General features: G+C 54.4%; 1 protein-coding gene across 1 annotated transcript; it reads right to left on the reverse strand.

Annotated features, from left to right (window-relative positions):
* Positions 1-310: 310 nt before the first annotated feature.
* Positions 311-27,148, reverse strand: USP31 (ubiquitin specific peptidase 31). The gene is made up of 16 exons (XM_084536403.1): positions 26,462-27,148; positions 18,197-18,334; positions 17,651-17,739; positions 16,446-16,538; positions 15,161-15,296; positions 14,487-14,631; positions 13,521-13,704; positions 13,255-13,366; positions 12,704-12,798; positions 12,335-12,412; positions 11,771-11,900; positions 10,346-10,465; positions 9,969-10,194; positions 8,961-9,119; positions 8,080-8,232; positions 311-7,516 (listed from the first exon to the last, which is right to left on the reverse strand). The coding sequence occupies exons 1-16, from the start codon at positions 27,065-27,067 to the stop codon at positions 5,973-5,975; spliced, it is 4,008 nt and encodes a 1,335-aa protein (XP_084392529.1). The 5' UTR covers positions 27,068-27,148; the 3' UTR covers positions 311-5,972.
* Between the last annotated feature and the right edge of the window lie 747 nt (positions 27,149-27,895).

A 27,895-nucleotide genomic window follows, 5' to 3' on the forward strand; every position in this document is an offset into this window, starting at 1 on the left:
CAGGGGTGACCCACACCAGCCGAGGCTGCAGCCAGAGCACGTTTCACCCACCTACAGCAAAGACGTCAGTGACGGCACCCTGCCCGCCGTCCCCTCCTGCTGCCCACGGGGGGCTGGTGGCACCCCGGGACCCCACAGCCCCAGGACCCCCCAGACAGGGCCCTGCGGCTGGCTCTAGCTAGAAGACCCCCGCAACCACTGGCAGCAGCTCTGCAGCCAGGAGGAAGGCAGAGGAGGCCCTCGCACCCGTCTGTCACTGCAGGGAGCTGGGCAGCAATGCTGACCTGAAAGAAGGCTCACGCAGCCAGGATGCCTAGTAATAAATTTATTGTATTTTATTACATATTCCCCTTTTTCCACTGAATCCCAATTCCTCATATTCAAACTCTTCTTTCTGAAAGAAAATGATTTTTAACATAAAAATATAAATTCTGCGTATTAAAAGTGCATACACCTTGAATAATAAAACATACAAATAAATAATAAAAGGCATTGACACAGTCTCATGCACTTGTCCTCAAATAATTTAAAATTTATGGTACAATGTTCAATCCCAAGTAAAGACAGCCTGCTCTCCAGATTACTGTACAGTTCAAAAACATTAAAATACAGAAGAGAATATCAAAGGTGTGGGCAAGCCCCACGTCCCAGTATCGGCGTACAGTGATGTGACATGCAGTTTTCAGAACTGTAGATATTCCAGTGTAAAATCTGACATTGTGTCCAGAAGAGAAACTACATTTGTAACAGGACTTAAAATTCAATTTTAACCAATGGTGAGGCACAGTTGGTGAGCAAATCTGTACAAATTAATACTTGGAAGGCCACAAGAAAATAATGTAGCCACTTGTAGCCTGTATTCCCTTGTGTCACCCTACCCAAGGCAATGTAGCACCTAAAAATGTTTTCTTATTGCACTGCACAAATGCCATACAACCCTAACGCTAACTTTCTTGCAGCGCGTTTGTGCTGCAGGGCCTAGAGCAAAACAATTTGTGTTTACACTTAGTTTTAATCTGTGTCTTTTAAAAAACACTATTTGCAGGTAAATTGAGTGCTATCGCCTTTAAAAAAAATAGAAGACTTCCTAAACCTTTAAACCTAATATAGATAACATACAAGTCTTCACATACCCTTATTTTTACAAAATAAAGCTCCTAATAGGAAATGCTTCATGGTGCTTTTATTAAGGAAACCGCATAGTACTTTCATCTCACCACAGATTAAAACTAAATTTCAGTTCCCTCCACAGATAACATCAGATGCCGCCAAATTATTTTGGATCAGAAGGCAATGACGAAGATAGAAAGAAAGATGACAGCAAAACCACTCGGAATGTCGCTCCCCACCCTCCCCAGGCAGCTGAGCCCCGGGCACGGCTCAGGGCAGCCCCCAGCCGTGGCACTGGGGCTGGCCGGGGGGCGGCTGCTGGGGGCTGCCCCCCGAGCACCGCCACGGGCACAGCCTCTTCCCACAGCGCTGAGTGTGTCAGTACAGGTACACAACGTGGCAGGCTACATACGAACACTGATCGGGTTTTTCTTGTTTGTTTTTTTTAAAAAAAGAAAAAAAGAGAGAAAACAATACAATACAGAAAACCAGTTTGTTCTCATTTCAACATTTCAAATTCCTTTGACGTTATGCTACGCTCCAGCCTTGTCAGTAATCCCAAATTCTGCAAAGAAAAGAATCAAAGATGTGCAAATAAAGCAGGAAACCAGGTACATGCTCCTGTGTGCTGACACATAGCTGCACCAAGAAACAGAAGTACAGAGTCAAAGCAGTGCTCCGGCACCGAGGGAGCAGCTCTGGATACTGAAAGCACGGTCTATGGTTTGTATTAGATGCTTGCATAGTTAATAAGTGCATGCATTTGAGTACAGCAAGAGAACTGCCATGCAAAACTGCCTTTATTACGTAGAAAAAATGGTTGATCATGCTCAAGTTTCAGCTTTGGAAAGCAAACAACTCTGCAGCTAAGAAGGATGAGGGCACTTGCAGTAAGTGTACTGTAATTAAGCTGCTAATTTTCTATCCTAAGCGTTTTTATTTTTTATTTTTTTTTAGCCATATCTGGTAGTTGGAAAGGGTTACAATTTATACATCCAAAGTGAGACACGAGTTACTGAGAACTGCAGGCACCAAATCTTCTATCAAATGTGATTAATACAAATAAGAGGTGCCTCTTTAATACACATCGTTGAAAATGTGCTTATAAGTTGTACACTACTAAACACTATCCAAAAGACAAAGCCCAAAAAGGGTAAAAATAATTTCTGTAGGTGACCCCAGCAGGAACCTAGCACTGGAATGAGGGCGCTGCTCTCCCGGGCCCTGAGGGCTGGCCCCCGGCACAAGCCTCGGACCAGGGGCGTGATGAGGGGCACGGGCAGACCCCAGCAGGCGAATTCCAGGTGAATTCCATCCGACCTCGGCTAGAAGCACATCACAAAGCCTTCCAGGGCCCGAACTTTCAGGAAAGGGGTGGCCCGGCACTAGCGGCTGCCGCAGAGCAGGCACAAGCCCCCGCCGTCCTACAGCCCCCAGGCAAAGCCAAGCCTGTGCTGGGAAGGTCCCTCCCTGGAGCACCCCTCGAGCTGGGCCACAACCACATCGGGACAGCGTGGTGCACACAGACCGGGCTTCCTCTGCAGGAAAGGGCTAAGAAACAGGTCTGCTTAAAGGAAGGAGACTGATGGTTTTCCTCAAGTCACTTTAAGTAAGGCCTGCAGGAGCCCACGATCAGTTTTAGAAAGATTTACTCCACAGCACTGGTGAAGCCAGGGTTTTAACGGTGATCAGACCTGGATTTATACCCATCACGGACACTGCTGTTCCTGGGCCTGCATCCTTTAGCCCTCTCCTATGCAAAGAAATTCACAGACTGCTGGAAATCTGAGACCAGAAAGCAGAGGACGCAGAGAGGCAGCAAGCAGCTACTTTCCAAACTGCTTTGTTACAGAATCGACACAGCCACGGGAGCAGGGACCGCACTCTGCAGGTCCCTACAGACATGCCTGCCACATTTTGCCCGAGGTGTCTTACACTCAACAACAACAGTGCACCCTTGCAAGTCAAAGCGTTTTGCTTGAGGACACCCGAAGGCAAGCCCTCCTGAGCCAGAGGACACGCCACGTGCTGGCAGCCCCCCGGAGAAGAGCAGCACCCCTCAGTCACTCTGACACCAGCTTAATGGGAAGAAAAGGGCGCTGGCAGGGCCAGCTCCTCAGCCCACCCCACGCTTATCCATGGGGCGAGGCGTCTGAGCACCAGAGCTTCTGTTTTTCAGAGGGACCAGCAGAAAACCAAATTGGCAGCATACACAGAGCGGACAGTGCTGGAGCTGGCAGCAGTTTCCATCAGAAATTACAGTAAGCACAAAGAGGAAGGGCTACGTAACTTATCTTGGGAATGCAGAGCTTTGACTGCTTTTAACCTCAGCTACGGGAACGCTCGGCACCAAGACCTCTCGTTCCCGTTGTATCCTAACGGCAGCTCTAATGACCACTCTCGTGCCCCAAATACAAACATTCTGAACTGGCATTCGGCTGAAATGCCAGCTTGGACATGGCTTCAAGTTTCCTTCAGTACAGACATGCAATACATTAGCAAAAAACACCTCAGAAACCATACACCATCTTCCAGTTGGAACTTTTCCAGTGAATGATGGATGACATGAAAAGAAAGTGTCATTTGATAAAAATAGCCTTTCACAAACGTCCCATGGTGAAACGCACAGAGAACTAGGTTCTGTCTATTAAAAGGATGTCAAACCAAGTTAGCAACAGCTACCGGAATTACATTCTTGCTAGAAGAGTTGTTACAAGAGAAGAGCCAACACGGTGCAAGATCCTAATGCAGATCAAATCTTAAACAAGTACTTCAATATCGGCATTTCAGGGAGAAATTTAAGTACCAAAATGTGAAGCAAGTCTCCTCTGCTCTGCTGGGTATAACAAAAAATAATCCGAGAAGAACCCAAGTTACACATTTAAGAAGCAAGCGATACCACCTTCGCTTCTTGTTGCTGCATTAAACGAGAAGGTGACAATACACGGGAGAAGAAACGGATCAGGAAGATGGTCACGTTCAGGCTTAAAAATATAGTCCAGGGCACAGCACAGAGTCCAACAGACCGTAAAAACAGGCAGGCCACTGGCATTGCCTCTGGGATGCAGGAGGCAGGTCCTAAGGGCTCAGCCAGGACAGGCCGAGGGCTGTGCTGCAGCCACAGAGCCCTGCAGCTCCCCGGCTCAGCTCCGCGCCCCAGCTTTGCACCAGGCAGCAGCTGCCCCGAGGCACACTTCTCTCCAAAGCAGTAAGTGGTGAGCAGAGAACAAACCCAAGGAGCAGCAACGCGCCCGAGCAGCCTGGGGCAAGGCTTCTTGCAGGGTCACCAGCACGGCGGCTAGGAGTGGAGCTGGGACAGCCCAGCTGCAAGCAACTGCTCGTCTGAGGGCACTGCCACGGTGATGGGAGACGAACGAGCAGGGGTCTGCAGGCTGAGCCCGGGAGCTTCACTGGACGAGACTGGGCAGCAGGCAAAGACCTCACCAAAAGACAAGCGTGCACAGCACACTGCCAGCGGCTGCATGCCACGAGCCACACGACAGGCTGCTGCCGTACAGAAAGGATATGCAGAGCAGTAATAAAACCTCATGAAATTAAAAAAAATTACACCATGAGTATACAAAAGGGCTTGAGGAATCCACCTTCAGAGAGGAATCCTAAAGAGCTTGAGGAATCTCCCCTTGGAGAAGGGCATGTAAACAAGGATGTCGCTAGATGTAGTGCTTCGGCCCTGACAGAACAGCACCCAGAGGGGGACGGGACCGCGGCCGTAAGAGACACGCAGGGGGCAGACCATGGGGAACGCGAGGAGCGCGCCGGGGAGGAGCAGGGCAGCAACCCCGGCACGGCTCCGGGGCACAGCCCCTCCGACCCTCACTCAGAGAAGGCAGAGGGACAGGACGACACTTGCCTTGGCCAAGTACCACAGCTGGACGTAAAGGTGCTCCCTCCGCACCACGCCAGGTAAGCATCTGAGCACATCAGGAAACGCCGCTGCTCAGGAGTTTGGGCAGGGGTCCCAGCAGCACTGCCCACCAGATGCACGGGGACAGCCACCTCCCGGGGCACCGCACCAACAAGCCACTCACAGGAACGGGCTGGAGCCAGCTGCTGCTCAGTGACTTCTGTTGCTGAGTATAGTGCTTCAAAGAGAGAAAGCAATTAAAGAAAACAGGCTAGAGGTCGCCTTAGGTGTGGACAGAGTAAAACTCTTCACAGACAGAGCAACAAAAAACGCAGATAACATTTTATGGAAAAATCTTTCCGCTGTCGGAATGCAAATGTGGGATCTGTTACAAAGACACGCGTACGCACAGACACACGGGTACCTTTCTGTCCATCCACTAATGCTAGTCCCTCCTATACTGGCTGAGTATATACCTGAGAAACAACATTAGTGTTGAGATATTGCCCTTAAGAAAGCTAGAAAATGGAAGGGAGTAGGGAGAGCGGGTCGAGAGAGCGCGTAAGCAGCGGGAGGCTCTCCTGTCCAGCTTCCTTCGCATCCTCCACAGCGCAGAACAAGGCCAGTGCAGACACAGCCTGCTCAGAACGAGACCAAAGGAACATCAGCTCACAGCTCTACGAAGCACACCAGTGTCAGTACAACTGGGTTTCCGATTTCAGACCTTGAGTCTGAAGGAAGTTGTTGCATTTTCTACGAAGAGACTCCTGCACAAGTGCTATGGGACAGCTGCGTTCGGGTTCAACAACGACTCCAGATAGACTACTTGCATCGGTGCTGCCTGCCTGTGGCTATTTGGTTTGATGGCAGAATCAAAAGGCGCTTTAACAACTCGCAGTTAACTTCTCCTCAAAACATACATTAGGCACATGAACAAAAAACAAGAGCTCAGAATAAATTAGCTTCTCAGCAGAAAAGACACCTGGATTGCAGCATTTCACTGAGGTTCCAGAGAAGGCCGTACGGACACCTGCATGCTGGAAGGTAACTTCTTCAGCGGCTTGTCAGCGGACTGCTTGCCACTGGAAGGAGGAGACTGGGCTCCGGGATCTAGCTGGGAAGACTTGGACTTGCGACTGGAGAGCAGCGAGTGTTTGTTGGGTGCGGCATCTTTTGGGACGAGCTTTTCTTTTGCAGTAACATTGGCATTGGTTTGAGAGGCTGGTGGGACACCACCTTTCTCAGACTTGTCCTCCAGCACGTTTTTGCTGACTGACTTGGAACTGCCACCCGCTGCCTTTTTGGAGAGCATCGTGGTCTTTCCCAGGTCTGCCGACCTCCGGGTCTCCTTCTGCCGTAAGGCCGACTTGAAGAAGGACAACCCCTTCTCTTCTGACTTGCTGTCCCTCTTCAGCCCAGAGCGCATACCAACGTTGGGAGACCGCAGGTTGGCCATGGAGGAGCTCCTCACGTGCTTGCTGTCTACTGCCCTGCTGTCACTCCTGGAGTGGCTTATCCGTGGGGAGCTCGTTCTTGAGCTGCTGGTAACGCTCGTTTTGTCCGAGCCCAGGCTTATCTTAGAGCCCTCCCTGCTGAGGCTTCGCTCTGAAGTCCGGCTCTTCCCAGCAGAAGAGCCCTTAGTCAATGAGCCTGATGTGGCTTTCTTGGCAGCTGTGGAAGAGGGAGAAGAACCTGACTTTTGCTTCTGCTGAGCTGCTGGGACAGCCACCTCAACGGGCTTGGTGCTGTGGTCCTTCCTAGCCTGAGTGGGAGCAGGAGACCCATGTCGCCCGCTGGCCCTGGAGGAGTCAGTCTTACTCCTAGACCGGGAAACCTTCTGGGAACCCTTCTGGGGAGGAGGAGAAGAGCGAGAGACTTTGGTCTCATGGGTAGATAAGACTGTCCTTCCCTTCCTCAAGCTTTTGTCTGTTTCGGAAGCTCCCTTGGAGCTGTGAGCCTTCTTAGGGGTTCCCTCTGCCTTCTCTGGAGCCAGTCCCGTCCCACTGGGGGCTTTCACCTCCTTGACCGGAGAGCTATCCACAGAATCACTCTGATCAACAAAGGCAATTTGATTGTTGTTATCAAAAGGGTCCAAAGCAGGGTGATTCTTGTCTGGCTGCACAGAGCTTTTGCCAAGCCCATCTGAAAGGTCTGAGCTAGATGTCCTTACAACAGACTCTTCCCTGAACGCCCCTTCCATGACAGCCAGGGGGGCTCTGCGAGCCGTCCTGTGCTCTCGGCGGCTGCCATCGCAGGGTTCCAAGTAGCTGCTGGAAAGGTTCCTCAAGCTGCCAAAGCAAGAGGTGGAGACTTTATCATCAGCAGCCTCCCCGATCTTCTCCAGGGTGGAAGCAGAGGTGTGTACTGGGGAATCTCCAGAGAAGCGTGACGGGGAGTTGGAGCGTAACTGCAGCTTTGCAGAGAGCGACCACGAGGGCCTGACGCCGTTCTCACTCACTGCCAGTGGGCTGGTGACAGAGGATCGAGACGACAAGCTCTGACGCTGGACACTTCTCACAAAGGGACGAGTTGAAAATCCTCCTAGAGAGGAAGCAACATCATCAGTATGAGAGCCAAGCCCACATTTTATCCCACCCATCCACAGATGCTGTTTCCCTACAAGTCAGACAGTTCACCTGCACCACAGGCACCATTCCTTGCATAAAAGCTGAACAAGGAATTCAATAAAAAGTGTGCCTGTCTTCTCAACCCCATGGTGGGAGTCACATGGGAAGAGGTACAGCAGGGCAGCAGACAATTAGTGCCTATACCAAGCAGCAGGAGTGCGTCAGCCTCCCTGCAAAGGTGCTGCAGTGAAACCCAGAGAAAATAAAAACACAAAATACTTGATTGAGAGGTTTAGTTGACAATATTTTCTTTCTTTGAAAGGCTCCTTAAGGTTCCTGCCCATCATTTCACACCATAGAAAAGCCCACCTGTGCTCCTACTGACACTGTGCCTGCCTCCCCCAGCTGCTAGAGAAACCATCCATCCTAACCACTTCACCTGCAGCTGTCCTGGTAGGGATCTCGTAACTGACAAGTTAGTGCCTGAGAAAATATTTTTGACCCAGTTCCCCCAGGCACTGCATCGTTAATACACACCATCATCTTCACTCCTCTCCCCGGTCAGCTCCACCGATTCAGAGAGCGAAGCCAGAGACGTGCGCCGTGACGATGCTGCTGAAGCGATGCTGGGCTGCTTGCTACCAGGAAGGCGGCTGACCCAGTGCTCACAGAGCGAGGAGCTCGTGGAGCCTGCAAGGCATCAGGCAGAGACATCAGACCAGCAGCACAGAGCTGCACAACATGTGAAACCTCTGAGAAGGCCACAGAGCCAGGTCAGTACTGCACCAGCTTCAACAGACACCAAGTCTGGGGCTGTCTCACAAAGCCACAGCATCCAGATAATGCAGAGATAAACCTCTACTCATATGCAGTCAGTGTCATAAGCAACAGAGACCATCACACTTGTCCCAATATGAATCAAAAGAATCAGTGCCTCAGTGCAACAGCACAGAGGTGGAGGACAGTCCTCGAGCTGCCACAAATGCACCCTGCAAACCCTTTTATTTATGAAGGCAAATAATCAAGCCTGTACCTGCCCACAGCTCAGCCCAGATTCACAACCAACATGTCCAGCTGCTGGCCACTTACCCGAGACCAACTGCACTGGCAGGGGGAATGAACCAGCCACACGGCTACGTCCTGGCTCAGAAGGGCAGCTCTGAACACGTGGCACTGGAGGGGGCTCCCCCATCTCCACAACCTCTTTGCCATAACTAGCGTGGGGTACATAAGGCTGGGCAGCAGAACAAGTGGGAAGTTTCCCACAGTCTCCTCGGTGTAGCAGAGGACTCTGAGACAAGCTCACTGTGAGTTCTGGGACAGAGAGCTGGGGTGTAAGCAGAGGCGGGCAGAAAATTCCTCTGTTCCGTGCAGGACAAGAACTACATCCACTCCCTAACAAAGGTAACAGGGCTTACCTGCCACAGAGCTGTTAGCAGACCACGATGGGATTGCTGTGCGTCTCTGGTAGAAAAGAATATACGCTGTCTGCTTGCAGACTTCATTTTCAGAAAGCTGCTGAACATCGCTGTCATCAAAGCAGTACCACTGGCCATCAACCGAGTTTTTGCAATATGCTGAGAGAAACGTTACCATTAGACTTTCCTCACTCCTACTATCAGGATTCCCGTATGATAACTTGAACATGACTTTATCTGCTACGATAAACTCGGAGGAGAATGAAAGGAACAGATTCATTCATGCAACACATCCTTTTCCAGTCTGACTAGCAAGAAGGAAGCCTGAGACGACCAGAGTAAAATGAACAGCTCACAGCTCAGGATTGTCTTTGTTCAGCATTGCTGCTCAGAACAGAACACTATTTGGGGTGGCCCCATTCACTCCACATTGTTATTTGTGGAGGGTCTGCCCCCACCAGTGACTCTCCTCCTGATGGAGTCCCAGAAGGGAGGTTACAGGAGGATGAAGCCCAGAGGTGTGCAGCAGAGGGCAATGCCTGATGCATGTTTTTTGGGCTGAGTGAAAATGAACAGATACTAAGAACCACCAAACAACTTAGCCTACCTCTGGCTGGCTCTGGGAGCTGCCAAAACATGCAAAGAGGAATTCAAAACCTGTGCTGTACGCACAGGCAATGTGCAAATATTTCTCATATATAAAAGACTCTGGCAACTACAGTGGCGGGAAAGAACATTTTTGAGACACAAAAGGCTGGTGACATTACACACAAGGTAAAAAAAAAAAAATGGAGAAAGGAACATACAGTAGGTCATTTGGGGGTCAACAGGCATTGTTTCATTTCCCAGGGTCATAAAAGTTCCCCATCCAATATCACATAGCCAGCCCTTCTGAACTGGGTTAGGTCCTTTTGTCAAGAGAGAAGTAAAAAACTACAGACAGGATAGAGAACAGAACTGTTTTCTTTCTGAAAGGAGCTAACGGACATAACATTGCAGAGCACTTGCCTGTATAGTGTCCCCCTTGCATGGTGCCATGATGATTGCAGACTGCGTACAGGTCGTAGATGTAGTCCTCAGGATCCCTTCCGAGGCCGTAAGGTCGCCTCCAGGGTGACCAGTGAGACGGCAGGCTCCAGCTGCTCTGACTGCGCTTTACCACGTGAGGAGTCATGTCCAAGCCACTCAGGGGGAATTTCACCATGTTTTGGAGTTTCATCCTTCGGTCTCCTTCCTGCGTAAGTGGAGGACAGCATGAGCTGCAGCGAGGCCACTGCACTTGGCAGAACTAACAAAACCCTGAAGAGATGTGTCAGACAGAGCAGCTGCTGCTGAGATGCTCTCATCAGGTCGCTCCCCATCCAGCACCCCCCAGACACTCTTACCTGCCTAAACCTTTTGAGGTGTATGATGAGAACATCAGGTAAGGTCCAGAGGCTCAGTGTGATGCTGCCCTGCTGCAGCTGCTTGCAGTGTGGGCATCGCCATGCATCATCTGGGGCAAGCTACAAGAGGCAGGAGCAGGAATTAGTTTCCTGGTTCCAAGGCAGCTCTTCACCACTGCCCCGCTGCCCAAGGCGCAGTGCAGGCACTGACACACGCACCTCAGCTACCTCCAGCATTCATCAAGCTCATTAGAAACACAGGGCTCCCAATGATGCCTTTCAAAACAGCAAACGAGGCAAGAGAGGGGTGCCTCGCGGCACAGGCACCTCCCACTGCAAGACAGAATTCAGCTGGTGCTGCTGTGCGGAGAAACTATTTCCATCCTTCAAACCCCCCGTCCCTTAGAAATTAAGAAAAAAAAGGAGAAAGCCAGCAGGCTTGGCAGCCTGAGTAGCAGTATCCTTACAGGAACACCAGCAGCAAAGAAGGAACCTGACCAGAAGGATTACAGATATACTCCAAGTTTTGTCTCTGACACCTGTAAGAGCCCTCTCCATGTCTCCCCATGTCCCAGTAGCACAAAGTTACAGACGATGGAGCTTTTCACTCTCCACCAGGGAGATGGTATCTTTTAAAAGCCACAAGCATGACAAGCACTTCCATCCAGAGCCCCATGCTCAGAAAATTGAGAAGCCAGAGCTGTAAGCTGTCAGACAACTTTTCTCTCACCTCTGAAAGAAGCGACAAGAGAGGCTCCAAAATTATTAAAGCTCAATTGCAGGTCCACAGTCCACATCTGGGACCATCCCTTTTTACAGGGGATTAGACACCACTGGCAAAGACACACAGATCACTCGCATGATGTTCCAGGTGAGTGCCAGATGAGACCCGGCTCTAGCCTGCGCTGTGGCACATCACCGCTCCTGCCCCTTCCACCTCCTCACACCAAGCTGGAGAAGTGCAGCCACACTTCTGGAGCCCCTTGTCCCTGTGTGAGTGCCCAGCAGGTCCCTGCTCAGCACAGGCTGCCTCGAGCCCACTCAGCTTGGGAGCTGCCCAGCTCAGGCCTGGGAGCACCCAACTGCTCCACGACAGCAGCACACTCCCAGAGATGCCACGCTGATCTGATCCTTCATCCTGAATGCCAGAAAGGCACTGCTGTTTCACAGAGGGAAGCACGGGAATTTGCTCCTGTGATCTGCAGTCTTAACATCGGGGACTGGAGGGGGAGCAGTACTGCCCACAGCTTTCTTCCTACCACAGAAAAGCTCTGCTAGCAGGACTGGTGCCTAGTGCTGTGTTAACAAATTTATTCTCCTGCCTCAACACATCAGTGTCTGCAGAACGCAGCTGAGCATGGGATTCAAGCAGCACACAGACCTACCAGGCCTTGAGTCATGGCTGCTATGCAGGCGTGCCCCTACCTGTTCCTCTTTGGTGTACAGTTGGAAACACTGAGATAAAGTGCAGGTCTGAGGTTGGTGATGAAGCTCTCTCTGCTGGCGGACGCTTTCAGAGTCTGGAATATACTCATCTTCCGTGTTCACGAACAAGCTGCACCAGAGACACGACACATTTACCAGCACAGCCACCTGCTCCCCACGCTGCTGCTGAGCCAACACAAGGATAGAAGCAGAACCAGCAGCTCCTTCCTGCATTTGTCTCATTATCCACGAGCGAGAGCTGCCTGGCAAGACCCCACCAGAGCAACACAACAGAACACAGACGTGAGCAGCTTCAGCAGCATCTCGGCAGCAGCTCACTGCCCACAGGATGTCTCACATGAATGCAGTTGGTGAGGGAAGCAGCTACAGGTGAGACACCTGCTCTGTAATGCAGAATGCCAGCTGCAGGGCAAAGGGTTCTGGGTCAGAGCACGTTCAGTGTGCACGGTCCCCGCCGGGTCCCACAGGCAGCACAGTGCCGAGCTGGCTGCAAGCAAGGCTGTCAAGGTGAATTCACTTTAAGGCTTCCTACTCCATACTTACTAATCTTTCGTTTCTTTGTCCCATTCTACGACTAACTTCACGTGAGCAGTTCCCCCCTGTCCACACGACTTCAATGCCCTGGAGAAAGGAGCAGACAGAAGTTAGGCTTCAGATTCCAAGTTGGGCTATGTTGTCTTTCATATGCATGTGGCTTATTTTCTTTAGCCCTTCACCTTCCCCCACTGCCACCCAGATCAAGTTTGGAAAGTAGAAAAAAGTAGGTTCCAGACAGCATGACACATGACCGAGCAATCCTGACAGCTTCTGGAGGACTCTCAGTCATTCCCAGCTCCCAGGCCCAGGAAGCCCACTGCACGCAGCCGTGCCAGGACTGCCCCTCAGCCCCAGGTGGCCGGTCCCTGCCCCTACCTTTCCACTGTTGGGTGGCAGAGGGGCCGCTCCTCCTGAGGTAGCAGGTACGTTATGCCCACAACACTGACCACTCGCAAGCTGAATGGGCAAACCTGCAGAAAGACAGCAGAAGCCATCTGAATGACTCAAACACACGTCACCTCACAGCACAGGCAAACAGTTTATCCCAGAATGTGTTTTACAGAAGACAAAACCTCCTCTGCAGCAACCAGACAAGGTGCTGCTCAGAGGGAACTCCCATCAGACACACACCCAGCAGTCACCAGGCAAACTGCAGCCTTCCTTAAGGCAAGCACCACTTCCAGTGCACACAGCAGCACTGACTTCTCGAGTAGCTTTTGGGGATAAGGAAGGAAGAGAAGCACGTCATTCCTTCACCTGATCAGTCTACTCTTACCTGTAACGTTCAGCAAACAGCAGACAAAATCACATCAGACTCGGACACTACTGCACTAAGAAACATGGGAAGGCACCAGCACAGCACGTCCATTGCTCCCAGTAACCTCCCTTCCCACTTAGTCTCAAAGCAGCCACACCGTTTGGCTCACCTGCAAGCAGGCTGCAGGCCGCAGGAAATACTGCATCTTCTCCAGAATTTCCTTCTGCAGAATATCCCAAGCAATTGTTTTTTCCAGGTGCAACACAAAGGGCAAGCCAAACCTAGAGAAAGGAGTAGCATTTGAGGAAGAGATCAAAAGAGCGTGCACACAAGCCGTCCCTCCCACACCTTGCATTTGCCCCACACGGTGAGTAAAGCCCAGGCCACCAAGGAAGCAGCCAGAGCCGTAAGCCTGGCCGGGAAGCTGCCAGTCACCTTTTGCTCTGCTGTCCAGTGCACGCTCTGTTACACACCAGCAAGACAATCTTGTCGTTTGCTGTTTGTCTAGGAGAAGGCTGTTCCAGTTTTCCAGACTTCACTGTTCCTTGAGAGTAGGATATTGTTCGGGAGTGCTCAGTGCCATATTTCAAGTTATTCAGGTTATTGTTCACATGTAATCCTGAAAAATTAGGAGAACGGGATACTTCGTTCCATTATTTGCAATACACGCCCCCCTCAGGAAGCCTTCCTTGGGCCTCGAGGAGCAGGCCAGCGTGGAAGTGAGACTGACCATTTTTATTAGCCTCGCACAAAGACTTCAGTGAGCAATTACTTTCCATGGTGCCTACTTCTTTACAGAAATAAATGTTATGTAATGCTCAACTAACCGATTTTTCACAGTAATTTGTGCAAATACTCATATCTTGTCTGACTGCATGAGAAGCTGAAGTGGCAGACACCCTCCTTGTTACTTCCAATAATGAAATTTGCCTTTGACTACCCTCTGTCTACCCAGGATGCAATTACTCCCTTCCTCTGAGAGGGAGGCACAGAAAAGCTGAATTTCTTGAGCTTTAACAGAGAAAGTGTTTCCTCATTCCTCAGACTGTTTGTTCATCACTGGCAATCTGATTTTAAATAACACAATTTCGGTGGCTTGGTCTGGCCCCATCATGCCTTTAAAGCAAGCCTAACAACAGATCTCAGAAGAAGCCAGCCTGGCCCGAAGAATGAGAGCCAGGAAGAGGAAGAAAGTCACGTACATCACTTCTTGACAGCCTCCCAGCTGAGGGAGCGAGGGAATTGAGTCTGCTGGAATGAGTCTGGACAAAGTCAGAGCTGAAATCAATACACCAGGGCATCGTCTACTTGTGGCACTTTCATTATCAAGTACATCTGCTTACAAAACCAAGCCCTCCTCATCTAAACACCCGGGTGGGCACCACGCAGTTATCCACTTACCTCTCTGACTAAGGATACCCTCGGGCCTAAATATCTCTGGGGTCTCAAAGGCAAAAATGCAGTCACTTTCGTGAATCGTGTCCAGATCGTCAGTGTCGCAGAAGGAGCGATGAAACCCGTCGTAGTACATCTCCGTCAGCACGATCTAGAGCCAGCAGAAGCAAAGCAGAACCCCTGATCACCAGTCCTGGCCCTGCTGAGCTGCCCCATGCCTCGACTGGGGCTACCCGCCACGGGATGGCATCCCCCAAAGCACCCTGCTGCCAGCCAGCACGAGGAGCTGGGAAAAGGGCGGCCGTGACCCTGGAGCTGGGGTGACAGCAGCACGAGAGGGGGTGCTGGTGGATCTGACAGCTTTCTTGGAACTCCTCCTGCAGAGGAATTGCTGAGCCTGTTCCACAGCTGCCCCACAGTTCTCTCGATGCCCACGCGTGGGAATCGCAGGGCATGGGGCAGGACAGTGCAGACAGCACAGGCGGCTGCCCTCGCACCGCTAGCAGTCACGGGGTCAAGGCACAGGGAAAAGAGTGACTCAGGTCACCACCACCCCGCTCCCCCATCCAGACAGGGACAGCCAACTGCAGCTCCTACACGGCCAGCACCGCTCCCACGGGCTGGAAGCCTCAGCACTGCCCTCCTTCAGCACGAGGGGTCCCGGCAAGGCGAGCCCTTACCTGCTCCGTGGGTATCTTGGTCTCCGACGAGACCGCCTCCCGCAGCCTGGCCACGGTCCCGGCGATGGGCACGGCCACGCCGATGCGCATGCAGTGGGAGCACTTGCCCTGGTACACCACGGTGATGTAGAGCGGCCTGCGGGGAGCAGAGGCGCTGCCTGGGGGGAGCTCCTGCCTCTGCAGGGGCACCCACCCGAACCCGGGCACCCAGGCTGCTGCCAGCTACGGGGCCCTGCTGACGACCCAGAGCTGTGCTCAGCCTCAGCCAGACACACGTGTGGGATTTCTAAACTTTTCTTACTACATGGGCTGCTGTTGCTTGTTCCTACAAGCAGAAAGTGTTCTTGGGAAAAAATCCCAGAGTTAAAAATAAAACTCTCCACTGCAAGACAATCCGATTTTCCAGGCAGCGTGCTGTGATGTGGGTCAGCCCAAAGCAGTAGCTTGGAACATTCAAAGAGAGCTGCTGTGACCACCAGGACAGATCTCCGGGCTGTCTCTCTAAATGAGGTGCTGCCTCCCCCAGCAGTAACAGCAATGCCTTCAGAGGAGCACAGCGGGGCAGCGACCCTACAGGAAACGCTCTCCCTGGAAATCCCCCTCAGCCTCCACTTAGTGGTGCAGCAGGAGCTTCGAACCAAACCTGACACCTTCACATTGAGTACTTTCATTACTTTGTTCCTTTGCTTCTTGAACCCACACAAAGTTTCTGCACACACAGCATCAGGTGAAGGAGCTGCACAGCCCTACTACCCACTACATAAATAAGCATCTCATGATGTTTGCTCTGAACTTTTTACCTAAACATTTTTTCCCTTTTTCTTTATTGGCAACAGCTGTATTTCAAAAGCAAAACATTTTGCAGGAAAGCTTTTAACTTTGCTTTTTAAAATTAAAGTGATCAGAGACTTTTCCCATGAAAAATTAAGAAAAAAAAGTTTCATCCTTCTCCCATTTTTAATTTCAACATTCTATAAATAAAGCAAAAATATTTTGGTTCCCTGAATCAAGTATAACTTCTCTCCACAAAGTAATTCTCTAGGAAGCTTTTGGAAGGGTAGGGGTGAAGAAACAAGTAAAAGGCTTCTTTCTCTGAAACATTCTGAAATGAGTAAAAGGCTCAATTTTCCAATTTACCTGCAAATCGAAGATTTCAGTACCATATAGGTCCTTGTATTTTTTTAAGAGACTTTTAAAACAGAGATTTTGCTGTCATCTCTTTTGCTTCTATACCAAATTGCACAACTCTGACTACACTGAAAACAACCAACAGATAACTACATACCGTGTGTGAGGCAAGGGAATTGGCAGAGAGATGCAGAGAAAAGGGTCAAAGGTGTTGCTCTGCTTCTGGCAATGAGGGCACGTCAGAGAGGACCTGTTACAACACCAATAAGAGGACAGTTACACATCGTGTCATCAGGAATGGATAAATGATCACATCACAAATCACTGCCTCTGCGTGTCAGCTCGGCTGCTCTCGCACTCTTCTTCCTCCCTACGAAGCGGCTCTGCACAGCGGTGCACCAGGCACAGCCGCGGTAAGTGAGGGGCTCAGGATGTCTGAATCCTTTCAGAGTAATTAGTCTCAAGTTCATTACACGGCATGCCAGGAAAAGACTTTGCTTGAGACACTGAATTTGGCTTTTAATAAGCATCACTGCAAGATTAATAATTCACCAATCGCAGCTCCGATGTGCAAGACCTGAAAGGGTTTTCTCTTTGAAGAGAGGGGAAGAGACGGGGACAGTGAGCACTGCAGGAACACAGATCTCTTATTCAGGAGGCAAAAACCCCAAACAACACGTCTCTCATTCAGATTCACCTCCACCTTATGCTGGCTTTGCACCAGGGCTTAAGGTGTCTCCTTTGCAAAGGAAAACCTGGCAAACATTGGGGGGAACGCCCGGTAATTCAAGTGCCCATCACAGCACAGATACAAGCTATCGAGGAACTCACAATGAGGTTGTTTTCCTGCAGTAGTTCTGAAGTTACAAAGCTCACTTCCCAGAAGTCTGAGAAACTCAGAGGAAATACCCTGAGGGGACGAGGAAGGATTCGACTCCGGGTTCCCAAGCACCAGATAACGAGAACTCTGCAAGAAGCCTGGGACCTACAGCTCCCCAGCTGCCTGCAGGCACCTCCAGGTCTTGCTACAGGCTCCAACCCCGAGCAGGCAGGGTGAGCCTCGCAGCACCGAGCTGCCCTGGGCCTTTGCTCCCTTAAGCACTGACTTGCTTTCAGGAAGGGTCAGGGCAGTGGAAGAGGTGGCACATGCTGTAGATTTTCAAACAATATACTGAATCTGAGGCAGTCAAACTCTCTCTCTCCTCTGGTGAGAGATCTTAGTTTAAAATTTATTCAGAAAAATTCAGAAGTAGCAGTTAACATGACACCAGCCTCAACTGTACCGTGAGCTAGGGTCAGGGTAGAGTACACTGGGGTCACCAGTACATGCAGTAACGCCTCAAAAGGTACAACACATCATACCTGTACTGGGCTTGAAAGAGTTCCTGCACGAAAGTACTACTGATGGGAAAGGCTGGTCCCTCAAGCAGCACATCATCCTCCAGCGGTGGCTAAAAGAAAAGAATAAAGCCCAGAAGCATAGCCAAGCGTGTAGGTGGGCACCAGACAGCTCCAGTACTCCCAGCCGAATTTGTGCGCTCCTTGACCAGGAACAGCAGGACAGCACCACACAGATTTTAAGCAACGAGTGCTCCCTGGCATGCAGGTGGTTACACAGGAACGCGGCACAGCCGAGGACAGGCAGGGATCTCGCCCCAGATGAGGCTCCTGGCAGCTCCCCTGCCAGGCTTCCCAGCCTTCACAAAGGGCTGCAGCAGGGAGCCCGTGCCAGGGCCTCACAAAACATCTAGTTACATTCACAGGCCAGAAACAAACGATTCTAACCCAAGCTTTTGTCCCGTTTGCATACCGGAGTTAAGGAGCCAATAGGCAGATTTATTTTAAAAAGAAAGATCGTATGCAAAGCGATAGCTGCTGTCCCACGCTGGCGCACAGCAGACTCCTCACCTTGAGGGGAGGCACGCCACCGTACTTCACCGCGTTGTTCAGATCTTCGTGGACTCTGTCGAGCAGCCAGAGCAGGAACTCCTGCGCATCGTGCTGGGCGTTCCCACGGTACTGCATGGCGTTCTTGGACACGATGTTCTGTGGAGACACAGAGGTGGCACGTGGTAAAGGCAACTCCTACTGCTCTGGGTACGCTTGAAGAGCCTGGGGAATGCGTGTAATTTACACTTGAATTTCCAGAAAAGCCATCTCAGGAGGACACCAGCACACCCAAGGGATTTGATCCAACCTGTTTTTCTTCTGGACACGAATGGGAGGGTCTTCAAGTTCACCAGCAACACAGACCTGCACCTCCACAGGCTTCCCTTGCCCTGCAGCTCTGGGGACATCTGCACCGAGCCCCCAGCTGGGCCACACGTGCCACCCTCCTCAGGACGGTGCCTGCCGCATCTTTCCCCAGAAGCGACCAACACCAGGAGCTGTTTGGTGTCTCTGCCCCAGCTCCCTGATCTCGCTTCCACCCCTCCCACGGCGCTGGGGCAGCCAGCTCTGCACAGCCCTGCAGGACGGGAACCAGGCACCGACGCCTGCGTTCAGCACCCTGGCACAAACGCTCTCTGGAGTAACGCCATGCTTGGTGTGTTCCCAGCCAAGCAGCAACCTACTGCCATGGTGTCAGGCAGTGCTGCCACAGGCACGGCACGGCTGGGCAAGGCAGAGCCTCAGCGGGATGGGGCCGCAGAGAGGGGCAGCAGCAGGGCGAGGAGGCAGCCACAGACCTGAGCCCCGCTGTATGCCCGCGGTACCAGACCTCTGCTGCTTCTCCAGTCTGACTCGGCAACAGATCGCAGAAACGAGGCCGGGCTGCTGGCTTTATCCCTGTAAAAATGGGGTCACCAGAAGGGAGGGGCAATGGGAAAGATGGGAAAGGACCGATAGACACACATTGTCTGTCCTCTAATCTGCCCACCTGCCTCGAGGCAGCAAAATTACAGAAAACAGAAATAATCTGCTCGCGTTACAGATGCGCGAGCCTTCTGGCAGCAGATTTTCCACCCTCGCGGGCACAGGGACCAGCACCCTCCAGCCAAACCATGCAAACACAGCCTGAGACAAGCAAGCCGTGCACGCTGGGTGCCCACCTCTGCCACACACAGCCGCAGCCCAGCAGCCCCGCTCGGTGCTCGACCAACAGGAGCTCGGGTGCTGCCGCGAGCCAGTCCCGAGGGGTAAAGGAGTCTGCGGGGACTCAGAGGTTAAAGGAGAGCAAAGCCTTCCCCACCCCAAGTTCCAATCAAGCAAAACAAGATCTATGGGGGGAGGACAAAACATAATCTAAAAGAAAGGACCTTAATCCTCTTCATGTGCTGGCCTTATTTATACCTCTCGCTGTCCATCAGCGGAAAGCTTGGTGATTTATTTGTGTTGCACCAGTTTATAACATCAAACACTAAACCACGAAAATACAGTTAACATCCCTGTAAATCCTGGTCCGATGCCTGAACACCCGACACTCACCCACCAAAAAAAACACCAGGACAAGATTGCAGTGACCTAGAGGAACCTACATGTGGCTCAGCTGCACGAGGAGTACCTGGTTACCACCCTACTGAAGTGACACCGCAGATGCAGCCTCGTGGCCCTGCTGGCCACCAGCCTGTCCCGTGGGTGCTCTCGGCACCTACAATGTCCAAGATCTGCTTTGTGAGGAAGGCAAGCTGATCAGTTCATGGCACCCCAGGGTACAGGGAAGAATTCAGGACAACTGCACAAACTTCCTTGGCAAGCATCATCCTTGTTCAATGTAAAACTTCTGAAAATTGAATTTACCTTTGAAAACCCACGTAAGGGTCTGAACCAAAAGTCAGCCAATCAGCCAAAATCTGCCAAGCCCCACGTCGGGCTCCATGGATCATGCTGCCCAGGGTGAGGTGAGCACAGGGGGATGACGACGAGGTGCAGGAGCACACCAGCCAGCACAGCTGCTGCTCTTGCCCCTTCCAGAGCGCCACCAGGCCGGAGGGGAGGCCCCCACCTGACATGCCAGGAGCCGGCGGCCGTACCTGGGCCGGTTTGTTTGAGGGAAGCCAGCTACCGGGTGCTCCCACTGCGCCCTCGTCTAGACAGAGCTGAAGATAAAAGGGTCCTCGGCGTTGCCAGGAGGAAGCGAATCTGGTATTTCAAGTCCGAAGGGAGGCGTGCAGGGGCTTTCTCTGTAGAAGCAGGCGTAACCACGGAGCTGGGGAATCCCGGCTCAATTTCTCATCGCCCTCCTCCCGGTGCCACCAGCACGCCACCCGCACAGACCCCGTGGGGTGCTGCTGACGCCCGGTCCCACAGCGAGCGCGGGGCTGGGGCTGTGCTGGCACCGCTCCTGTCCCAGCAGCTCCGGGTCTGCTCCTCGCAGCCTGCGTGTGCCAGGGACACGGAGCTGCCTGTGGAGACGGACGGCACGGCGCTGGAAGCGGTTCAGGAAGCACTACAAGGTATCAGATGCGATTTCCTCACAAGAGGCTGTGCTGCACAAACACTCCGGCATCAGCAGCGTGTTCCAGCGTTACGCACGCTTCCTGCCGTCACCGTGACAAGTGGCCTGTTATTATTATTGTCATTATTGTCATTATTGTCATTGCTGTCACCGCTGCTGCGGAGCTCTACGCGCCTCCCTCCCAGCGCACCACACGGCGCTGCGGCAGCAAAGCCGGCAGAGAGAGCGCGGTGCAGACAGACACAGACACAGCACAGCGAACAGCGGTGCCACAGAACGCACGGGGGCTGGGAGGAAGGAGCAGACCCAAACTGAACAGTCTGAGCAAGCCACCAGCGAGTCCCCAGTGATCTGGGGGCCACGTGCAGCCCGCTCTGCCCCACACCCTGGGGGCTGCAGGACGAGGTGTCAGGGCTGCCTGCCCACCGGGCACACCTCAGCACAGCCCCAGGGCAGGGCAGGGGACGAGGCCTTCCCTTCCCTCCCCTCCCCTCCCCTCCCCTCCCCACAGGCACACCAGCACAGACATCCTGAATGGATACACTGCTGGAAGAGATAAGTGGAGGAAAAAATCATAATTTCCTATTGATCACACGCACGTACCTGACCCCCTAATGCAAGCACCCTACAACCAACCCAGTCCCTGTCCATCCATAAAGCAGATTTACGGCAAAGATGCATTATCATTTTTATCAGCCCACTGAAAGTTTAATCATCTATTGCTCTAAATAGATGCAATAAATAAAGCCAAACATAGCTGAACTCCTGGCCTCCCCTTTGCTGCTGTTGTTCTCCCAGCTAACACAGACAACCACAGGAAAGATGTCAGCCTGCTGTTTGCCAGTGCTCCTGCTAGGAAGCAGCTGTGGAAAGGATTTTGTGCACGAACGGATGGAACCAGCTCGTTATGGCCCTGAAACAATGACACACGTGAGCAGGAAAGAGAGCCTGTTATTTACCTTTCATTGAACATCGTAAAGTCAGGCTCGGGCAGAGATTTGGTGGTGTTTTTCTGTTTAATCCCACAGTCAGCTTTGTGCTTGGGCAGCTTCTACAGCAGACACCTCATGAAGTGTTCACCTGAGTCCCTGCACTCTCACACGGCGACTTCCCCTCTCCAAGGCGAGACGAGACACCCGCTCTGCGGGCAGCAAACCCGGCAGACAGCACAGCACAGGGCTCGCAGCCATCCCAGCCCCAGGGACGGGGCTGAGCCAGCAGCACCCCGCAGCACAGGGGGAGAAACCCGGGGACACGGCAATGGGCACGGAGCAGGAGCAAAGGGGCCGTGGGTGGAGGGACCGATGGGCGATGCCTGCAGAACAGGGCACGGCCGGGAGAGAGGAAAGGGGAGGAAACATCAGGAGGAAGAGCAATAAAAACACAATGGAAAACAAAAGGCAAGAGCACCGCAGCACGTGCAGTTAGCACCCTGCTAACTGGCACAGCACCGGGCCTTTGTGCTCAGTTCCTGAGCCGTACTGAAAGCTGTGCTGAGCCCGACGGGACGAGGCAAACAACCGGGGAGGAGGCAATTTGCCAGGACAGCCAAGTGCACGCAGGTCAAGCCTCAGGAAACGCTCCGACAGCGAGCTTTCAGAGCTGGGTGTCAGACCCGTCTGGCTTTTCCTGATACAGAGAAGAGCAGGCACACTCGGGAAGGACACTGCCTCCTTTAAATACCTCAGCTGGATGAGGCCAAAGCGTGGAGAAGACAGCACGCCCAGCGAGCCAGCTCCGTGCCCGCCTGCAGCCCCCAGCCAGGCACACCAGGCACCCCGATGCTTCACAATTCAGGAGTTTGTTGGGTTGTTTGTTTGTTTAATTAATTCACAAAGAAGCGATCACCACAGCTGATGGCTGCTTGTCCCAACTTCAGCCTTTACACCAAGAGCTCTTCTGAAACACGAGCACCGTGAAACTCAGCCACACGCGGCTGTGGGATACTGCCAGGAGTGCGGACTGGAGAAAAAAACAAAAACTTGAAACAGCAACATTAGCAACACAGCAACCTCTGCTCCAGTAACAGGGATCCGTTTGGGGTCCACATCTAACTCTGATAACCCAACCCAACCAAGCCCTTATGACTTTACAGCATTTGCTGAGCACACAGCTCCCAAAAACAAGGCAGTCTGCGTCCCACGGGACAAAACCGAGCTGGTACAGCTCGAGCACCCAAAGGGCCTCGTTAAACACCGAGACACTCCGGCGTGCAGCCAGCCTAGCGCCCTGCTTTCAGCTAGGACAGTTAATTTTCCTCCTAGCAGCTGGCAGGGTGCTGTGTTTTGGCTCGGGATGAGCAGAGCGCTGATAACCCCCCGATGCTGCACTTGCTGCAGAGCAGCGCTCACACCAAGCCAAGGACTTTGCAGCTCCTCGCCCCGTCCTGCCGGCGGGCAGGCTGGGGGTGCAGCAGGAGCTGGAGGGGACAGACCCGGGACAGCTGACCCCAACTGCCCAAAGGGGTGTTCCATACCTTATGGGGCCATGCTGAGCTATATCTAGGGTGACTGGCTGGGATGGGGGGCGGCTGCTCGGGGTTAGGCTGGGCATCGGTCAGCGGGTGCTTAGCAATTGCACTGTGCATCACTTGTTTGTGCACATTATTGGTAGTAGTACTATTTTCATCATTATTGTCATTATTATTGTTGTTCTTATTATTTTCCTGTCTTTATCTCAACTCACGGGCTGCACTTTCCCGTTTCTCTCCCCCATCCCATAGAGGGAGGCAGGAGGGTGAGCAAACGGCCGTGTGGTGTTCAGCTGCCAGCTGGGTTAGACCACAACACTGAGCTAGGAAGAAAGCCTCCAAACAAAAAATAACTTCACTATCCACAGATCAGAACTCCGAGAAGGACAAAGGGAGAGGATTTGGGTAAGAGTATAGGATTTTTAAAACCCAAGTAGTTTAAATAAAACTCCTCCCCAGTGAAGACCCCACCAGCACCTCCGAGCGCCGCAGGCTGGCTCCCATCACAAAGGGCACTGTGTCCGCACAGCTGAGCTCCCGGGAACTTTGCGGGGACACAGGGACAGCTCCTGCAAAAAAAAACAAGCCCGAAGCACAGCTCCTGCTGACACAATGGATGTTTGCTGCTATTGTCACCCCATCACAAAGGGGAGAGAGGAAGCACGAGCTGCAATATTGGCACTAGTTATGAAAGCAGCAGCTCTGCTTAGGCAGGAAAATAAAAAGGACAGAGCTGTCGGGGGAAGGATTGCTAACAAACTGCACGAGAGCAGGGGGCCATCGGGGAGCCAAAGCAGCGCCCGGCTCTGCTGTGCCACCCGAGGGGAGGTGTGCGGTGCCAGTGCCTGCACCCACCGGCTCCTTCCCTCTCCTGCCTCCACCCCGCAGCCCTCAGACCCTCTGCCCCCTCCCAGGACCTGCTGGGGACGAGGAGAGCCCCCGGGGCAGCCCCAGTGCCCCGCAGCAGGAGCACGGGCAGGCCACTTCCAGGGGCTCCCTCCCTGCCCCGTAGGGCACAGCCCTGCACATCACCCACACAGCGACCCCATGGCCCGCAGCTACACAACCACTTGTTTCAGTCGCATTGTGCTCGTTTCTAGCAGCAGGACTTTGTGATTCACGAGTCCGTAGGATGGGTATTTTCTCAAAGACCAACCTAAACAAGGAGAAACGCTTTGAATACTACCAAGAAAAAAAACAGCCAAGGGTAACGAGCATCCAGAGACTCACCCCCTCCAAGGGCCCTGTCCACAAGGACACTGAGAGGCCTTCTCTTGGAAAAGTGCCCCAAGAAAAAAAGCCTACGGCTGTAAGGATGAGCTAGAGGATAAGTGCTATCCTGCACCCCAAAATATGCTCAGCACCTGCAGGTAAGGATTTAGGAATCAAGGACTGACTGCCTTTACGCGATTATACACGGCACCAAAAGAGGAAAACAAAAAGAAAGAAAAAAGAAACCCCACAAACAGGAACACTTCTTAGCACGTTGGATAAAGAGCTGCTCAAGTACCAAATAAATGTTACTGTCAATAACTGCTACTTTTGGACTGGAAGTACGAAACAACTGTCCTGAAAACACTTTTCACCATTTAAAAACAAACAAACAAACAAGTTTCCAGAGTGCAAACACCAATCTTCACCTTTCTCAAATACAAGCCTCTTGTTTATACGTTTAAATTAACCGTGCAAGTCTGCTGCTGAAGAAATTTTTAATTAAGAAAACCGCATTTAATAGCAGGTTCAGGCTACCTGACTGTCTTCAGAGGCATTAATGTACTAGTGAAAGTAATTGACCCCTGTGCAGAAACAGCCGAGCACTTGACACGACAACAAAGTCCCCTGGATAGGACCCAGGCCTGTTGATACCGCACGGCTCTGAGCAGGACCTGCTTGCACAAGATCCCCCCCAGCAAGAGGCTTTTTAAAGCCTCCCAGGGCCTGGCAGGTAGGAGATTGATGTGCTCCAGCGACACCACCAAGGAGCAGAGCAGCACTCACTTACCGGTAGTGACGGCGGCCACCAGCCAAAGAAAGTTCCACTAGGAAAAAAACAAAGCCTGGAACATGGCCTTAATTTAATCCCCGTATCTGTTTCCCTTCCTCTTTCTGCCTCTCTTATCTGAGCACCTCTACCTTGGGCTCGCACAAAGAGCGCTTCTCGGCCTAAGAGCTGCTCTGCTTTCCCCTTTATCAGCTGTGCTGCCAAAAGACAGCTTCGCCTTCGAGCTTTTTGATTCTCATTACTCAGGAGGAGCCCACGATTTCTGCCGGTGTCAGGAAGGCTCCGGGGCAGGAATATCATAGCAGGGCAGGCCCCCAGCAGCCTGGAGGCTGGCGGCTGCTCTCCAGCTGCCCTGCGAGCGAGCAGTGCTGGCTGCCAGGGTCTGCTCGTGGCCCTTGCCCCTGTGCCTGCTCCTCCCCGCAGCCAACGGCCGTGCCAGGGAGCCCTCACGTTAAAGCTCAACAACCCTGCACGGCTTCCAGAAGCACGGCAGGCCTGGAGCATTTTCACAGCAGCTGGGTCTCGTTTCTCCCAAAGGCGCTCCAGGGTGCGGTTAAACCACAGGCACACGGACCCTGCTGCAGGAGGGGACCCCGCTCTGCCCATGCCGGGCACTGCGTGGTTCTGGTGTGCAGGGCAAGAGGGGGGAGTGCTGGGGTCAGGGCCTCAGCCCCGCTGGCAGCAGCACCAGCTCCTGCAGCGGCCGCCCTGTTCTGCACAGCCGCTGCTCCCGGCCCTGCCACAAGTTCACTGCAACTTCTAGGGCGGCAAAACGGAGGTATGAAACAGCAAAACGGGCACCTCCGCCAGGCAATTAGCAGCAGAGCTGTTAGCTGGCTTCCAGTGCTGTCAGCAGTGAGTGCGCTGGCACCTGCCTGGGGCTCCCGCTGGGGATGAGGAGCTGGGCAGCGGCCACCCCGAGCGGCCGCGGGGACACAAGGTGCTGCCACTTACCTGGCACCCACACACGGGTCCGGGCTGTCTGCTGCTCCTCAAGGTGCCTGCACACACCCCACACCCAGCTGGGCTGCAGCACCCCGAGCAGCGCGTGGGAAACGTCCCACGGCACCGACACGGGGGACAGCGACCTGCTGACCGCGGGAAAGGCCCATGGGGCCCCAAACGTGGCGATGGAGCAGAACCCAGCCGGGCTGCCCTGCAGTGAGGGGCACGGTGCGGGCTGGCACCCCGCGGGCAGGGCACCGAGAGGCGCCGCCTTCACACCCCGCAGCCACGCGGTGCCGCCCGGCGAGGCCCTGGGAGCAGCTCTCGGGGCCGGGCCCGTGCGTGAGGCGCGGGGCTCACCTTGAAGTCGCGGCTGTGCTGCGGGGTGTACTCCAGCGTCCAGAGCGCCCGCACCAGCTGCGCCAGCTGCTCCGTCACCTCGCCGGGCTCGGCGGGGCCGCGGAACTGCTCGAGCGCCAGGAACTCGGCGAAGAGCTCGGTGTTGCTGAGGCACTGCAGCACGGCGTTCATGAAGCAGGTGTTGCCGTGGTTGCGCAGCCCCGCCACGCCGGGCACCGCCTCGGGGCCGGCGGCGGGCGGCGGGGGCGGCTCGGGGCTGCGGGGGGGCCCCGGCGGGAGGCAGCTGCCCAGGCCGCCGGCCGCCCGCGGCGGGGCCGGGCGCGGGGCCTGCGGGCCGCGGGGCTCGGGCTCGCCGCCGTAGTGCGACAGCGTGGAGAGGGTCTTCAGCACGCGGCTCATGAAGCCGCCCAGCGAGCGCCCCGGAGCCGCGGCCGGGGCGGCGGAGGCGGGCGCCGCGGCCGGGGACGGGGCCGGGGCCGCGGCCGGGGCCGGGGCCGGGGCCGCGCCGCCGCCGCCCGCCGCCGCCCGGCCGCGGAACAGCCGCTTGCTGAAGGAGCGCTTCTCCTTGGCGCTGCCCGCCGGCCCGGGGCCGCCCACCCGCTGCATGGCGGCGCGGCGCAGCGCGCATCCCCCCGCCGCGCTCAGCCCCGGGCCGCAGCCGCCTCACGGCGCCGCCATGCCGCGGGCGGGGCGGGCCGCGCCCCACGTGACCGCGCCGCCATGGCCGCGCCGGGCAGAAGCCGGCCCCGCCGCCATCTTGGCTGAGGGCACGGCCGCCCCCCGACGGGCGGACCCCCCCCAACCCTCCCCCCCCGTCACACCGCCACTGCCGGCGGGGGGGGAGCGGGGACACCACGGGGACACCCCACGGGGACACGGGGCGGGTGGCCGGGGCCGGCCTCATCCCGGGGGCCGCGCGAGCCGCCCCCCGCCGCCCCCCGGGACGCAGCCCCCCGACGGCCGCCCGGTGCCGTCCGTGCCCGCCCCGTCCCTTCCCGTCCCTGCCGGCTGGCGGCGCTGTGTGCCCGCACAGGGCGCGGCGGGGCGGGCAGGGCCGGGCAGGGCAGGGCCGGGGCGGGCCCCGCGGGGGCGGGCGGGGGGTAGGTGCCGGGCCGGGCGGCCGCAGAGCCAGCAGCGGCGGCGCCGGGGCCGGGAGCGCAGCGGCAGCATGGCCCCGACGGGCCCGGACGGCGGCCGAGGTGAGGGGGGCACGGGGGGTGCAGGGGGGCTGGGGCTGGGGCTGGGGCTGGGGCTGGGGCTGGGGCTGGGTCCGGCCGCCCCCACGGGTCTGCCGCGACCGGGCGGGGGGAACGGGGCTGCCCCGACCCTTCCCGTCCCGACCCGTCCCGTCCTGTCCCGTCCCGTCCGAGGGCACGAACCGGCACAAGCGGCGCGGGCGGGGGCGAGGAGCGGGCCCCGGCCCCCTCCCAGCCC

This window comes from Aythya ferina, assembly GCF_964211825.1.
Source record: "Aythya ferina genome assembly, chromosome: 15".
In the NCBI taxonomy this organism is placed as follows: domain Eukaryota; kingdom Metazoa; phylum Chordata; class Aves; order Anseriformes; family Anatidae; genus Aythya; species Aythya ferina.